This window comes from Nannobrachium achirus (assembly GCF_963921795.1).
Source record: "Nannobrachium achirus genome assembly, chromosome: 1".
Lineage (NCBI taxonomy): Eukaryota > Metazoa > Chordata > Actinopteri > Myctophiformes > Myctophidae > Nannobrachium > Nannobrachium achirus.
The window spans coordinates 17,315,923-17,333,951 of NC_137810.1; the positions used below are offsets into that span (position 1 = coordinate 17,315,923).

The window sequence follows — 18,029 nt, forward strand, 5'->3', positions numbered from 1 at the left end:
AGGAAACATCAGCCAACAGAGCAGAATAAAACCCGCTCTCATATGTATTCGGAGCATATATGGGTCAGTGACGTGACGCCCCAAAAAATGTGTTTTTAAAAAAACTTTAAAATGCAGGCATAAAAGTGATTTACTTTTGTTCTACTCACTCTCAACCTTATGGAAATACATTTTGTTTTTAGATATTTTATTGGAATCAGACTTTATTCAGCAGTTTGTTGTACTTGTGCCTAAAATCGTCATATGGTGTGACATGAAAATAATTGTTTATAAAATGAAAATGGAGTACATCTTTCTTAAGTTACTCACTTTATCAAAGTCCTTTATCATAACTAACTAGTGATCCACTATAGTTTTTTGAAAATTAATTATATCTGTATATTTTTTTCATAATCGACACTCTGTGTGAGGCCCATGTTCATGATCTTACAACATATTTTAAATGTATTCTGTCAAAACTTTCTCTAGAATTACACAAATATTTGTGACTCTTCCTGATAATATTCTCTATGTAATCCATAAACATTTTTTTGGTTTAATCATTAATAAAGGTATGATTTTTCACTATTTGGAATGTCACACCAAATTATTTAGTGTCACACCGTATGATCATATCTTCATGTGTCAAAGCAAACTGTGTTTTAACCTACCTATTAGTGAGTACTGAACTTTACTGATTGATTAAACAATTACCCAGGATAACATGGCCTTAATATTTCTGAACAGGATATTATTGTAGGGCTTTAACATGGGATAAGAAAGAATTGTAGTAGTAGATGGATGATGAGGATGTGCACAGGAATGCTACGCACATAGTCTTCTGCCGGCCCACGGCAGAAGGATCCTAAAGAGACAATAAGGCGCATAGCCACACTTGGAGCCAAGGCAACATTTTATTAACACCAATTAGTGGAAACAGAACTCAGCATTCAGGTAAATTGCTTTTTTCCGAAGTCTCCTGAACTTGAACACAGCATTTTGTGTTGAACAAATGTAATTAGGAATCATGACATTACACCACATCTCCACTAGCTAAAGAGTGCTGGGTTGCGCAACTCCAAAAATAGCTGATCTACAAGCTCTCGCAGCACAACGTGTTGAGAGCTTGTAGATCAGCTATTTTCGCTAGTTTTGTCTCGGGTCCTACCTTAACACTGTCCACTGTCCAGTCCAGTGAGTGAAAGTACAAAAGTATTAGATCAGATTAGATTATACATTTAGACTGTATTGTACATCAGCCAGTCGTATTTGGTGAGGGTAGCAAACCGGCTGCCTTGTTGCGGTTCTGCTATGCCACAGACAACCTCCTGCTCTTCGTAGAAAATGCAGTCTCGCCCCTTTGGCTCCTCTCTCCTTGCTGGGTCATTGTTTAGTTTCTCCCTGTACTTTCTCGTTCTCTCAGCACTTGTCATTTTCCAGCTGACAAAAGAAAATGGAATGTATAGTTTAAGACAAAGAGAAAATATTGTTTAGATTGAAACAATATGTTAAGGTTTCTGTGAAGGGGTTTCTGCTCTGTCTGATGAATTTGAAGTATCACTGAATGAAGCTAAATTACATTTTATGTAGAAATGTTTAAAACAAATGTTTAAATGTACAAAAGAAACATGGAACTTTGTTATTTATTGTTATATCTGTAGTTAAATACAGTATAAATCATATGGTGTGACAATCAAGTCATATGGCGTGACAAGCAGATGTCACACCATTATGATTAAGTGTCACACCATATTACGTTTTTCTGCATTTAGGTTTACCTTGAGGCTACTATGTACACATTAGCATGCTAACAGCATGCTAGCTATAACAAAGCAACCTAGATCTACATGGAAATATGACCAAAACTTCAAATAACTTAAGCTTTTTTTAATGAAAAGGTGTCACACCAACAGACATCCAAAGTGGTGAGTTTGTCAAAGTTTCAACAAGATGGCATTTCATGAAAATGTTAAAATCATAACTCACCTCAGACACCTGTCTTGCAGTTGTGCTGGGAGTGCTGAATAGCCTTACAGAAGAAGGACCTCTCTAGCCAATAGGTGTCCAAATAATTGCCTGTTTAATTTGTCCAAACTAGTGTCACACCAAATGATTTTGGTTTGGGGGACAAAATGTTTTTGATCAGAAATGACTGAAAACATTATGCTTTGACTTTGAAAAGATATAGGCTCACAAATAGACATTTTTTTAGCCTAAATTCATTTTCAAATGATTTTTAGCAATTCTTTTTCTTAGTTTTATTCAAGTTCCCACTTTGAGAAACAAGGTCAGGACAGTCACACCATATGAGTTTTGCCATGTTTGGTTGAACATTCTGAAGAAATGAGGAATGAAATGCTTTAATCTTGAGTAAGTTCAGATAAAGCTTAATGTCCTGCACAATATTCAGAAGGTTTTTGACAAATATATTGTTTATTTATACATGTTTGACACCGAGGACAGCGAAAACGTTACGTCACGTCACCCACCCATATACAACCAATCATAATACGTTCTCCAAATAAAACACCAGATATTAGAACATACCGCCCATTCTTATCTTTAATACAGCTCTCTAGAGTAAATGGCGTATTTTTATTTATAAGGATGGCGACCCCTCTTTTATTTGTTGAAAAAGAGGAGTAATAAACTTGGCCAACCCACTCTCTTCTGAGTCTCTCATGTTCCTTATCATTCAAATGAGTTTCTTGTAGTAAGGCTATGTTCACTCTCTCCCTCTTTAACCAAGACAGGATCTTTTTACGTTTTATCAGATGATTTGCCCCTTTTACGTTGAGTGAAATGTATTTAGTTGTACTCATGAACTAAATTGTAAACCAATAAAAATAAACATGCCCCCTGTGTGTAATACCAACCATACAAAATTGCTCAGTAAAACTGTACTTGTGTATCTCTGCCAGATTATGCTAATAATGCCCTCATCCACAATCACAAACAAAGAAAAAGAAAAACAAAACATACAAAAAACTGCGAGATAGACCTGACTAACCTCGCATAACAGTAACAACCAAAAAAACGCATCTATCATAAAGAGAGATGCATTAAGCACAGGAATCCCGTGATACTGAGAGAAAGAACCCATCTAAGTGAGCAGACTTAACAGCTACTCCTCTCCTGCTGAACAAATCTAACTCCCCCCCGCCCCCTAAAGCAACCCCCCCCCCATTTACACCATCAGTATGCAGTAGTCATCAAAAGTTAACCCAAAAAAGATAAACAGACCCCCAAACCTGACATTTCAAACTACCTTAATATTTCAAACACAGACTGTAAAAGTAATATTCACTAATATAATGTTTCAGTCTATCATTTTTAAATAAAAAAGAAAAGAAAAGAGAAAAGGTAGCCAGAAGAAAATTGAGAAATAAAATAATGTCAGTTTGTGTCCCAACTGCTACTGTGACAAAACAATCAACCTAAACCAACCTTTTAAATGGAAACTCAACCCGTTTACTATGTGTGATCACCAGAGCTTTATCCTTCATGTCGCCTGATCATCGGACCCCCGGTCTGGTCCCTGATCTTCGTCGGATCCCCGGTCTGGACCCTGGTCTTCTGTTCTCTGGTCATCCTCACCGTGGTCAGTTGCAGCATCTCCTTGTAGCATCTCGAGCGATTCCAGCATATCTTTGGCCTCCGTTGCAGTGTCAAAGGCGAAGTCCTTGTTGTTGTATTTGAAGCACAAAGTGGAAGGGAACCTCATATTGAATTTTATTTTCTTCGCAATCAGATGCTGGCATATGTCGTTGTAACTTCTTCTCTGTTGCACAATGTTGTATGGCAGATCTTGTCGAATAGCGATCTTGGCCCCCTTGTATTCTAGCTTAGACTTCACCTTACTGTAAGCCGTCATGATCCTCATCTTATCATCTGAATGGTGAAGCTTCATAACAACCACACGAGGAGAATTTGGCCTAGGTTGACCAAGTCCCCTGTGGCATCGATCCAGACGAATTCTGCCATTCTTGGCCTCCATGTTGAGGACTTGAGGCAGCCATGTTTCAAAGAAGGCTACTGCATTCCGCCCCTCCACTCCAGATTTTACGCCAAAAATACGTATGTTATCACGACGGGATCTGGCTATTTGTTCATCAAGACGTTGTGTGAGAGTAGCCACGTTAGCTTCCGCTTCTAGTAGCCTTGCTTCCAAGTTAGTAGTCACATCTTCTACAGTGGAGATGCGTCCTTCAGCTTCTGTCAAGCGCTCAGCATCCTGATCGTGTTTAGCCACATATGCATCCAGCTTGTTGGAAAGAGTAGCCAACTTATCATCCATCATCTCGGCGACTTTTCTGGAGATTACGGCGGCGAGCGTGTCGAAATCAGGTGGCCAGTTAGCAGTAGCAGCGCTAGCATCTCCTAGCCCACTGCTGTTAGCCACGTTAGCATTGCCGCTAACCACGTTAGCAAAGCTTTGTTGTCGAGTGACTCGCAGTGATTTCTGCTGTTTATCGGCCGAGTCCACCTTGTCTGCCTTGTTCGACATTGTCAATGAGCGTTTACCATCAAGCACGGTCAGTTTAGTTGAGTTGGTTAATCACAAAATATAACTTTTAAGGGGGATTGGGTCGGGAGCGTAGCGACTTCAACCCTCTCAGTGTGACGTCATCACCGGAAGCCCTCAAAATAAACATATTTAAATAATCCACTGGTCCCAATTGGGCATTTGGCTGAGAAATCCCTTGTGTACTTTGACGTCACACAAAAGTTGTTTCTACAAATGTTTGTAAACCTCCACAAAATGTTGTTGATAATGCCCACCACTCTAGCATACAGTATTCAGTGGTTCCCAAAACTTTTAGCCCGTGACCCAAAAGAGAAATTAGTGAAAATAGATGATCTATAAGCTCACAACGGGTTTCGCGCCGCATAGAGTGCTTGTAGATCGGATTTTTTCACTACTTCTCTAATTATTGTCATTATTTATTTATTATGCTGGAATTTCTTGTATAACATTCTTATTTGTTAAAAACAAATATATATATATATATATATATATATGTATAATATATATATATATAAATATAAATAAATGGTTCTTTTGTAGGAAAAGAAAATTGTATATTTACTCGAGTCGTGACCCAGGAAAAATTGGTCTGTGACCCTCAAATGGGTCCCAACCCACTGTTTGGGAAACAGTGGTATAAACTATAGCCATTCCTTTCCGCTAGTAGACACAGGACATAATAAATTCCGGACCGCTCTTTCTATTGGGAGATTTTATACGATTTGATCAGTGGTGGAAAGTAACTACGGTAAGTATCACCATTACCATCTCAGAGGCGACTATTGTACTTTTTACTGCACTACAATTTTTTGAAAACTTTAGTTACAAGTTAAGTGCATTTTGAAAAATCAGAGTACCTTTACTTTGGTACTGTACTGTACAGTAAGTGTATTGCTTTTGTACTTTTACTCAAGTAATAACTTGAATACAGGCCTTTTACTTGTAACAGAGTATTTCTATATTGCAGTATTTCTACATTTACTATCGATTACTCACCCCATGGAGACTTGAATTCATGGATATGTAGTTTTTGTCACATTCCTAAGCCAATACTTGGAGGAGGAGACTCTTTGTGTCTCCATAGGGAACAAAGCAGGCTCTTTGTGTCTCCATACTGACCACTGCTGGTCATCAAATTATTGTCTCAGGAATGCGACAAAAACAAAAAAACTACCTGGCTTATCAAACAGGCATAATTTATTTTGTACTGTTGTTATATATTTTTTACTTGCACCGATTAAATTAGAGGTAGGAAAGAAAGACAAAAACAATGATGATGTGAATGTTTTACTTGGATAAATATGCACCAGGTTTACACAAACACTGAAATACATATTCCAAACAGTTTTCATACATCCTGAGAATAAGCAACAACAACACCTAAGCCTTAACCACTCGAACCACAACATTCGTTCGCAGGAAATGCAGGCTCATTGTAGATCTGCTATTTTCAGCAAACAGGTTTGGTGTAGACTAGAGGGGGAAAGAATGCATGAGCAGAACAAATACAGAGCTGGTCAACGGTCGTTTACTAAGTATACTGTATAGGCCTAGAGGGTTTAAGTGGTTAAATGACACATTGACAAGTGTCTGCAACTTATGCTCAAGAGGCTTAATACTTGGGGCATGAACTACTTCTTTTGTTTTCATTAAATTGTTCAATCAAAGGGCAACTTTGGCGACGAGTCACTTACGAAATTGGCAAGTGTTCCTCTCAATACATAAAGCTATATTGGCTAACCTCTCCATCATCAGCAATAGTCAGTGGTGTGTTCCTCACACTCCTGACCTGCGCCCCCGCCGTTGCGCTCAGGTTCACCGGGAAAATCCGCGGTTGCGTCGCTGCACAGTGCTGCTCATCCTGCAATTTTCAGTGTCCTCTGGAAGGTGGCCGATCTGCAAGCTCACAACGCGGCGCGGAGACGCGGATGCGAGCTGCTGTGAGCTTGTAGCTTGGCGTGTGATGAGGAATGGTTAGCCACGGATGGCTTTGACTCCGGGAGGTGAAAACGGGAGGAATATACACACAGTCCGTGTCACTCTGTGTGTAACAAACAACCGGTTTGTTTTGTGGGCTAATGGACGTTAAGCGGCAGGGGAAAGGGAAAGTGTTAAATTGGAGGACGATATGGACCCAGAACGTCATAATCTATTCGCATTTATTGTCTGACCCGTTTCCATTCACAAATGCGCATTTAATTTATTCGATAAAGCCTCAAAATCCACCTCCTCCAAGCGGATAATCTTTTTTGCGGATAATGAAAGTTTTTGAGTGTTTACATAAAAAGATTTTGCGAATAAGCCGTTAATGCGCATTAAGTGGCTTTATGGAAACGCCACTAATGTCACACGTTGTGAGCTTGTGGATCTTCTATTTTCAAGAAAGAATACAATTTGAAAATATATCTATACTATAATTTTGCGAATGTCTGTCTGAGTGAGTGAGTGAGTGTCTGTCTGTATGAAACAGCGTTTCTCCTCAGTGGCTGGAGCAATTGATCTGAAATCGCATCACCATTAGCATATGAACACACCTGACATAACTGTGAAGCCCGTTTGTCACTTTCACAAATCGTATGCTGTATAATAGCATTTTTATGGTGTATCTATATCTATTTAGCCTACAGTACCTTTTGTGACCACACATGTTAAGGGAGGGGCGCTGTTGTTCAGGCCATGCACAATCACACACAAAGGGGAGTGTGTGTGTGTGCAGGCGGGCAGGCGGGCGGGCGGGCGGGGGGGGGGGGGGGGGGGGGGGGGTTCTGCCCCTGTTACAGATGTTGTCCAAAATCATGCAGATCGGTACACAGTATCTCTGTAGCCGTTAAATGGAACGGGTATTTCTTACATTGATGCTCCTACATATTAGCATGCAAGCACCAGTTAAAGTTACTTTCCATCCCTCATATACTGTGTGCACAGTGCACATCCCATAATCCACACACTGCACATCATTTCGGAGCTCATATCTTTGAACGGGTAAGGGCTAGTATATATATATTTTTGAAACAACACAAATCTTGTATGTGGGTACCTGTCAACAAAATCTTTTCAATTGGGGCTCTTCAGCCAAATAAACCTTTTGGGGGTCTTTGATGTGAAAAGGTTTGAGAACCACTGCTTTTGACAAAGAACCACTGATTTTCCACAATGTCCAGTTAGTCCACACATTAGAAAAAATATGAGTCAGGTAAAATAGAATTGGCACAGTTTCAATTTAGCAATGGGCAGAATAAAGGGAAAATGTAAGTTTCATACATTAATTAGAATGCATTTTGGGGTATTTAAGTGTGCCTGCCATGCAATGGCAAAACAATTATTGTAATCCGCCATACTTAGTTAGTTCACAATAATGATCCCACAAATTTCGGCACGCGAGCTGCAGGCACACTTAACATTTCTTAGAAATTCTCTTTTCTACTATTTTATTCTTTTTTCAATTTTCAATTTTGCATTAGAGTAAAACTGACAATTGAAAAATATAATGCAACGTTGATCAAATTGAAGATTCAGTCATAATGACTGAGACAAGTCAAAAGACAATACCACAAGCACACAAATTTGTGCCACGTGATATGTGACACTGTGCTTGTGTGTATATATCATTTTTAAAACATTGATTTCCATGAGAAACTTTACCTTTTGAAGACTTTTTGAGAGCACAATGATATCTTACCTTAACTATACATGTAGGTATATGCCTAATAGTTAAGCTAACACACACACACACACACACACACACACACACAAACACACACACACACACACACACACACATACACTGTATACATTTTTATATATTTTCGTTCATGACTTTTTATATGCAATGGCTTTTTTATTTTATCTTAACGTATATACAATAAAAAAAATAACATGTGAACAAAGAACACACATTTATTTGGTCATTGTAATTAATCCCTGTTGCAGGCTATAACTGCCTCCAAATGTTGCATGGGAATAGATTTGCTTCTTTTTCTTGCTTGTTAATTCAGACCATTTTTTGGCCTTCTTGTAGGAATCAGAGGTAGGTTGATGATCAGACTGAGGAAGATGCAGAGAGATGTATCTGCTGCTTGGTTCAACAGGTCTCGAAGCTTTGAAAACAATCCACAATGCATTTTGTTGTACATTTTCTGTTTACCAATTAGTGAAAGCACCATTGTTGTTGTGGCCAGTAGGGACACATGTGGCCAGCAGAGGGACACATGTACTCTCAAGTAACAGGTTGATATTGTACAGTGTTTGGTACAACAATGGCTTTCATAAGTAACTACACAGTAAAATCATCACTGTTATTTCAACCATTTTGTTACATGTTACACTCAGAAGTTTAACACTGAGGGTCGTACTATGTACAGTATGCTACTGTAAGAATGTGTCATTTGATATAACTGTAATTCTGCCAGTTTCTTTTGCTAATAAAACGAAAGTGAGTGGCGTGTGAATGCCATTGTACTTACCACTCTCTAGTTAACACTTCTCTTTCCTCGGTAAATCACTGGAGGAAAACACATTTAAGTGACATTAGAGACAAAATTGTATTGAAAGATGTCAGTTGGTTATGAATAATTATATTACTTTTGTATTCATAGCCTATACTGCCTGTATAATATGACTCCTAGTCATTATGGAACTGTTCCATCTCTTAATGTAAAGCTACTAAAGCAACACAAAAAAAGATGTATTGAACTTCCTATCAGGAAGTAGACAGTGTTGTCTGTCTCACTGCACTGGCTGCAAATATGATGTGATGCTATTTTTATAGACTGAATATTCAGTGCATATAATTTACAGTACTCACCCATTCCTACATTGCTCCCCGAGCAAGTTACTGAAAAAAGACACAAGAATGCAAAGTCAACCAAAAGCAATCATGATGTTAATTATGTATTTCAATATTCATTGGAAATTTACAGTATCCATATCTCCACTTAAAGTTTTTTTGTACTGTCTATGATTATAATAAATGTTATGTAAGCATTACTTTATAATTACTTTTTCATCATTTTTAGAGCGAGTAACCAAACTCAATCAACACAATTCAGAACAAATTCCAGTGCAGTGTCCCTTCCACTGGAAATTGAGAAGTGACCTGCTGCAGTACCTGAATACATCCTCTGGGGGCAGAAGTGGACCTTGTCGCCTGCTGGCATGACTGGAGCTACTGTTACATGGTAGATGTCTCCACACTGCACACTGCTGATGTCACAGCTGTTTTCCCCAGCAGGGGGGGTGCAGGTGTAGTTGGCACTGCCTGACATATCTACTGTGTAGTTGTAGTTGCCGCCAGGAGAAGAACGCCAGTACACCCGCAGTGCGCTGTTGGCCAGTCTGTATAGCTTTATGCCCGATGGACAGCAGGCACCTGTAAGGGACAACAATGTCTCTTAAGTCATACATCTAATAGTGATCTTATTAAAGCTGCAATTCACGGTTTATGTAGGTATTTCAATCCGGGTGTCCCACGCAGAATGTCTGTTTTTGGGCAGGTCACAGGTGTGATATTACCAGTGTTGGCAGCAAGAGCCGCTGATACAAACGACCTACGGCCTGGTCGCGACTTAGGCCACGACTTGGAGGTCGTAGGTCCCGGTTCTGGAGGTTTTGCGCGATCTCGGTCGTAATTCAGCGACCTGGGAAGTCCGCGATCGAAACTCTACGCTTGCTAAGGGAAGGGACGCGAGTTTAGAAACTCTACGCTTGCTAAGGGAAGGAGCGCCGCGATCGAAACTCTACGCTTGCTAAGGGAAGGGACGCGAGTTTAGAAACTCTACGCTTGCTAAGGGAAGGAGCGCTCGTTTTCAACAGCGTCGGCAGGTTAGCTACTCAGTGTCGGCAGGTTAGGGTTAGGGTTAGGGTTAGAGTTAGAGTTGGGGTTAGGGTTAAGGTTAGGGTTAGAGTTAGAGTTGGGGTTAGGGTTAAGGATAGGTTTTGGTGCACCTCGCGCGGTCCAAGTGACTACAATGGAGCGCTTCCTACCTCCGGTTCAGCCAATCACAAGCTTCAAAAGGTTGAATAGCGCTGCTGCTCTAGAATATTCTGCAAAAAGACCTTTTAAATACGACCGCGGACTTCCCAGGTCGCTGAACAACGGCCCGATCGCGCAACAACGGCCCGGGGACGACCGAGGTGGCGCAACCACGGCCGGGGGTCGCGAAACTAGACCGGCCGCGACCTAACAAGTATGTACCGCGAACTACGACCTCCAGAACCGGGACCTACGACCTCCAGGTCGTGGCCTAGGTCGCGACCAGGCCGTAGGTCGTTCGTATCAGCGGCTGTCTCTCAGTGTTGGGTGTAACAGCGTTATAACTAACAACATCGTTACGTAGCGCTGTTAGGTTTGGTGGTAACGGAGTAACCTAACAAGTTACTTTCTGCAATATAGCAGGATCATTACCAGTTACCAATTTCCCAAAAAATAGCGGCGTTAATTAGGTATTTAAGACCTATAATTCCCTGTTCTTTCTGTTGCCACAAAGGAAAAAATACCCATCTGACACTGCGCTGTTTCCTGAATGACCTCCGTCCTTTCCTCTGTCAGATGAGTAGCCTGAGGAGGCATGCATGCACGCAGCATGGCCTGCATTTTTACACAGAAAAATGTGACCGATCAGAAATGTGTTGATAGCCTGTGGTCGTTGCGTAGTCATTCTACAGTTTACGACAGGTTACGAAATTTGGTTCAACTTGGGGTTACCCGCGGTCATCTGACTATTAGCAGCAACATAAGGAGAACTTTGTGCAAGTCTTGTTTACTTTTTATTTATTTATTACCATACACTACCATACAGATTGTTAAAAAAAACGAATTTAAAAGTTATGGATTGCTTATTTAAGACACACTCAGGAAGATTTCACTGTGGACCTTTGTGCACTGTACTATAGACAAAATAGTCGTAGGCTATAAGTGACCTCATTGATTTTGTCACAAGTTATTCCTTGTAAGCAAACTAATTAAATTGTTTTAGGGAAGTTCTATCTCCGTTAGCAGAGACGTCGGCCTGAACTATCTATTTATTGGGACCGGGCAATTAAAACCGATTAGTCTGATTAACCACTTAACCCTGTATTATAGGCCTACAGTACTTCGTTGTACAATGGTAGAGTGCAAAACAGTGAAAATAGACGATTTTCAGTGACAGAAATGTCAACTCACTGGATGAGAAGCCCTTATAGGTGCACTCAGACTTGTGGCCCGTGCGGCTGTAGGCCTCCATGCCCACGGTGTAGTTGGTGCCACAGGTGATGCATCCCGTGAGACAGTGGTAGTCCTGGGTGTGACAGCGGGCATGGCCCCGTGACGACGTCAGAGAGGTGAGGAACGACGCTGCCCCTCTGGCGTAAGACCATGTGACGTTGCTCATCGCCATGGTCACCTGTTCCACGGTCAGGTTTTCTGGGCAACATGGAGCTGGTAAGGGAAGAGAGTGGAACAGTGTCTGTATACAGTATGATGCATATCGTTGCTGTCAGGTAGACACCCATCTCCATATAATAACTTTTGTGTTTTTTAACGGCCTTCTTGATCATGGACATGAAACTCAGGAATTGATTAAATACAAATGCAAAGGCATGATTTGACTGAAATATCCTGAACACTGCAAAAGCATTCAGAGTCTGGGGTTGATAGTATCATAATTTAAATGTATGTTAACCACATTATCACTGATGTTAATATTCTGAGACGATGTCAAAATGTTTCAAACTGCCTACATACGATGTTAATTTCTTCAACATACAGTGATTCTTGGGGAACCCTTTTAGTGACAAATGAGATGATCATCATACTATAGGAAGTCTCTCAGACTCTATAGTCATCTTCGACCGGTTACCTGTTTCCAGATCAACACTGAAGCTGGGTAAACTGTCGCCGGCATCGTTGCTTGCCATGGCGGTGATCTGGAATTCGGTGCCACATGGCAGGCTGGTGAAGCTGCAGCTGTCTGAGGCGGTTGTGCAGGTGATGGGGGCGGTGGTACCCTGCTGTGCTGCCACGGTGTAGTTGGCAGCGCGGTTGTTCGCTGTCCAGCTTACGCTGACGTAGTCTCCTGTCTGGTTCACCTTCAGATCCTGTGGCATGCAAGGAGCTGGTGGGGAGAGAGGCCTGGATGAGTTACAGCCTGATTTACACCTTGTCCTGTTGTCACGTCACTCGTTGGAAATCAGCAAGCAGCATGGTCAAACAATGAAGTGTACATTTGGCATTTGCCTTCATAGTCGACTTCTCAGTGTACATTTGGCATTTGCCTACAGTGCCTACATAGTCGGCATCTCAGGGTTAACTTCATTCTGAGAGTGTACACAGGTAACCAAATGGACCCGTCTGTGTACACTCTCAGATGTAGCACTGAAGGTTTTACTCTGTCTTTCATTCCAAATTCTTCCACACCTGGGTTGATGGCACTGTGACATAACTTAACTAACTTTTGTACAAAATACATTATGTGTCAGTGATACGGCTAAAAACACATAGGCTACTGTACTCTGTCTTCACACGAAAATGCATCTTAACCCTATATGATGTATGTTTGTGCAGTGTGTTTATGCATGTTATACATTGCTTTTTGGCAATGTGGATTTCTAGGAATTTGCATGCTTTGTTTCAATACATGTGTTTTTGTGTTTTTTTTGACATACGTAGGTACGTACTACTAGGTACGTGTGTAGGTGTGTGAATGCGTGCGTGCACATACCTGTGTCCCTGGAGCGAGGCTGGCAGGTGTGGTTGCAGCCTTGGATTTCATTGCAGGGTATCACCCGCACATTGTAGGTGCTGTCACATGTCAGGTCAGAGAGGGCACACACGGGTGCTGTGTCGTTACATACGATGGTCTCGTCACTGTCCACGGCCCTCGTCTCGTACAGCTGTGCCCCGCGCACAGGGCTCCACATGATCTCCAGGGTCTCTGAGCTCACCAGGCTGACGAGCACGTCCTCTGGGCAACAAGGCACTGTGGTACAGAGGAGATTGAACACATGATGAAGTGACGTGAGCTCATTTTATACAGCATCACAGCAAAAGCCGAGCCATTTCCCTACACTCTGCCTGTCTGGTCTTTCGAGTCCAGTAACCTTGGACCCTTGGTTGTGGTTGCACAGTACCTGTGGAAAGCCTGGTTTCTACTGCTCAGTCATCAGTGCTCTGCTCTGATCTGGACATTTCCTCACACACACATCCAAGCATACATTTACAGACAGGCAAAAGTGTTCAGGAAATGGTCACAATAACATGTAATTATTACTTTTCATTGGCAATATTTATAAAACCCAAATACATACTTAAGCACTTCTACTTTCAACTTACAATATTTCTGAAAATGAAATATGGAGTCATTGTTACACAAAGTAACAATATCTGCTCTAGATCAAAAGCGAATTGCTCCCCGCCAAAAAAAAATGTTAACGACTTGAACCCCAGTATCCCTATTCTGTTCCCCAAGAATAACAGACCTAGATCGACAATTTTGGGCGAAAAGATTTGGTGTAAAGTGAGAAAAGGAGCGTACCAAGTACAGTTACAATTCAACGTTTTACTAAGTACAGAGGGTTTAAGCTGCAACGATTCCCCAGCCTTGTGATGGGAGAAAGCTTTCTGGATAACAATCTTAACAGTACACTATTGTTTTTGTACAATACAATAATATATCTCTCGACAAAATATAGGTCTCACAAGCTTTTTCCACTATATTCACCTAGCCTAGTAAACAACCAACTTCCGTTATCCAGGATGAAATGGTTTCCGGAAGAGGGCGGGTACGAGGCTAATATTCACCATTGTTCACTCCAGAATAGGGTTGAATTGGCTGTGGTTAAACAGTTACTTACAGGTGGTGTAGTTGAGGGTCACTCCCTCGGGACTGCGGCCAGCATCGTTGTAGGCAAACACGTTCATCAGGTAGGTGTAGCCACACATACAGGTGAAGTCGCAGCTGGTGCTGTTGGTGGTGCAGTTCACTTCAGCTCCGTCATCTCTCTTGATGAAGGCCTTGTACTTGTCAGCATAGGTTGAGCTATTCCATGACAGCGTACAGTTTCCTGCCTCTGTCTCCTCGACTGCCAAATTCTCTGGTGGGCAAGGGACTGGGAATACAGGATAAAGTTTAGTGTTTAGTGTCCTATAATCCAAATGAACGGCAGTATATAAATCATCCTGAATCAAAGTAATTCAGGGATATACTGATTCCCTTATGCAGGAGTTAATGTCGAGTGTCTTCTATGAAAAGTAAAATAATGTACTTTTTTTCTCAAATAACATCTGTTTGTAATGGATCGGTTTTGAGGGAACTGGCATATTTGTTTCAGAGGGAGAAGGTGACACAAGTGACAATTGAAGCTCTTAAATGCAAATGGGCTGCCTTTTTTCTGCCAATAAAGATCATATTTGGATCATTGGAAAATAGCTCCTTATTCAATCTCTCAAAAATGTATTGTGAAAGGGTACTAATAAATGCTAAGAACTGCTATAACGCATTGTCACCTAACATAAATCAGGAAGTCAGACCTCATTTTCCCCAAATAAAACTATTAAGTGTTTGTTTAAATAAACAAAAAAGTGATATTTGTGAGTAATCTCAATATCAATGTTTATGTTTATGTTACATGATATATTGGTAAAAGTCTAATCATCTCGTATTATTCACTTTGGAAACAAGGGGATGGTTTGATCATTGATACTCACAAGACATGAACACCAGAGGAGGGGATGGATGGCTGGGTCCAGCGTCGTTAGACGCAGTGACTTGGATGGAGTAGTTCTCTCCACAGACCACTGGTGTTAGGGTACAGGCACTGGATGTGGAGTTACACTGCAGGGCTCCAGCCGTGACATGGTATTCCACAGCTATGGATGGATGGATGTTCTGATCCTTGCTCCAGGACACATTCAGTCCTGCAACATCACCGTCCCAGACCACAGACGCACTGAAGGAATCTGGAGTGGGAGGTCCTGTGGCAATCCAAAGAAATATCATTAGTTTGGTCTGACAAATGAAACATTTGATCACATGCACTGTACATGTTAAACAATGGTTCTCAAGAAGGAAGCACCCCCATGACTCTTGATTGTGTAAAAATGGACCCGGAAGGGTCCTTGGTTCCATTTGTTGTACACTGTCAAGGATACAGACCTGTAAGGGTCCTTTTGAAACCTGCTCAAGAAAACCTGAGGGTCCCTGGACCCTACTATTGAGAACCACTGCTTTAAAGAATCATGGACAACTTAATACCTTTCCTTCTCCATAATCTCATGAACACAATACAAACAGTTTTCCCATCAATGTACTTGGTCCCTCTCCTATCTTACGTGTAGTCTGGTTGGCCGATACAGCGTCTCCCTTCCTGCCCTCCGTGTCCCAGGCGTAGACAAAGACGATATAGAGCGAGCCTGCATCCAGGCCAGCAATGGTCTCTGTTAGACTTGAGGTGTTCACTATCACGGTGTTGTTTATGCCGAACTTATGGACACCAACGGAGTAGCTCACTGCATGTGTCACATTGCTCCATGATGCTGTGATGGAGTCGTTGCTGGGAGATGAACTGGTCAGCACAGGAGGAGGCAACACTGTGGGGTGGAGAATAGAGCAAGGAATTTGTCAAATCAAATGATGTTTCTTCCATCCTGGACTGAATCCATCCTTAAAGGTGATACACCATGCATTTAAAAAGTATTTATGTCATATTGTTTATGTCCCAAAAACGTTTTTCAAAAGGTTTGAGGCTAAATTACCACTCCTGAATAGAGAGCCTCTCTCATTTTTGAATGGCTCTCAGAGCATTTCAGCTGCAGTACCACCTTTGGCCTGAACTGCGCCACCCCCCCCCTCCCCCCAAATCCTTTTGATTTTTTTTCTTTTTTGATTTTTTTTAATGTTTTTTGATTTATTTATTTTTTATATATATTTACTTTTTTTTGTGATGACGTCACAATCGGCAGCAAATCTGAACAGCCTGTTTTGAGAACCCGTGGGATACTTTTAACCTTCGCCTTCTCAAAACCAGAGAAAAACACATCGGTCAGAAATGGGACTTTGTGAGGATAGAAGGTGCTTGTGGGACCCCAAAAAAAGGTTTTAAAATAGGAAAAGTGAAATTTCATGGTGTATCACCTTTAAGGGCCAAAGGGATGGATGCATGATGATCAGTTAATCGTTTATCATTTAGTGACAGTGAGATTCATCACACACAAATGATTTGTGTTCATTTATCCATGTGTAACTGAGTTAAATGAACACTTGGGTTTTTACACTGCAGTCACAGGTAGGGCTTGAAATGCTTATGTTGTTCCGTTTACTGTCACTGTATCTAAAAATAACTTTGTTCAAATACTGGGCTTTCTTGTTTCTCTGAAATTATTTGAGAAAGACAACCAGGAGTTGTTGTAAACACCATGCATTGTCAGGATGAGGTCAGCTTTTTGTGTTTTGCATACTGAGGTCAGATATAAGATCAGTTATATCATAAGTGGGTCAAACCAATGTTGAGCAGGTTGGGATCTATATTCTTTTGTACTCATTTTAGACAATAAGGAAGATCAGATAACAAGGGAGGTGGAAGGCTAGGTGTCAATCATTTTTTTCCCAGTGAACGAGTAACACATTTCTGCTTGAAACAAGCCCTCAGAAAGTTATTTCCTACATTATGTCCCCCCTGTCCATAAAATATGTTTTTAAAACTACATGAGGCATAACAGTACCTGTCTTTCCTTCCACAGAGGTGGACGGCTGGCTGCGGCCATCAGCGTTCTTAGACATGATGCTGAGTGAGTATACGGTGTACGGTTCAAGGGATCCCAGCTGTGCAGGCGAGGAGGTCACATGGTCTTCGCGGGAGAAGCCAGCGTTGTTCTCAATGCGTATGATGTACCCAGTGGCCCCGGCGACCGTGGTGAACTCCACCATCAAGGTTGTGCTGTCTTTTGCCTTCACTACGTCAATAGGATCCATCACCTTGGGAGCTAAAGACAGTTAATGCACACAATTAGTTCTGATGAAAAAACATGTGGGAAGAAGAAAAACATTTAGTAAATGCCCATAATAGAAAACGTAATCCAACGCAACCAGGCACCTTGCATTACACGAGAGGTACAGTACTGTATGCAGAAAATAAGGGCAGCGATATTTCATAATATACCTCTGGCTGAATTTGGACAAATACATCTCTTCGTGAACAGTAAAATGTTCCTGTCTATACAGTTGCCTGAAAGCTGAATATAACTTAAATCCATTTTAAAGGCCTATACTGTACACAAAAGTGCTTTCCTTCTACATTTATAGCAATCGATATGAGCGGGGTATTCGAGGCATGTGATGAGGTGAGAACTGTGCACATACAGTACATTAAATGTCCTTAGTTTAGAGTATCTCTAAAACTGTAGTAGAAATACACAGACAATCCAAACCTACATAAGCCCCAATGTTATGCTATTCTCTACTATTCCTGTTTTCTACCCAAAACTCTCTAACTCTAAATTGTAAATCTACAGGAGTTAGTTGTCTAAGTTTCTAATAATAACAATCTT

The 18,029-nt window shown here is 41.2% G+C and overlaps 1 protein-coding gene across 1 annotated transcript; it reads right to left on the reverse strand.

The window, feature by feature from the left end:
- Positions 1-8,976: 8,976 nt before the first annotated feature.
- On the reverse strand, positions 8,977-17,454 carry LOC308298971 (fibronectin type III domain-containing protein 7-like; the record flags this gene model as incomplete). The annotated part of the gene is made up of 10 exons (XM_080742686.1): positions 8,977-9,008; positions 9,312-9,341; positions 9,615-9,875; positions 11,670-11,924; positions 12,346-12,600; positions 13,207-13,464; positions 14,339-14,593; positions 15,192-15,458; positions 15,816-16,073; positions 17,205-17,454. The coding sequence occupies 10 exons, from the start codon at positions 17,452-17,454 to the stop codon at positions 8,977-8,979; spliced, it is 2,121 nt and encodes a 706-aa protein (XP_080598812.1).
- Positions 17,455-18,029: the final 575 nt, after the last annotated feature.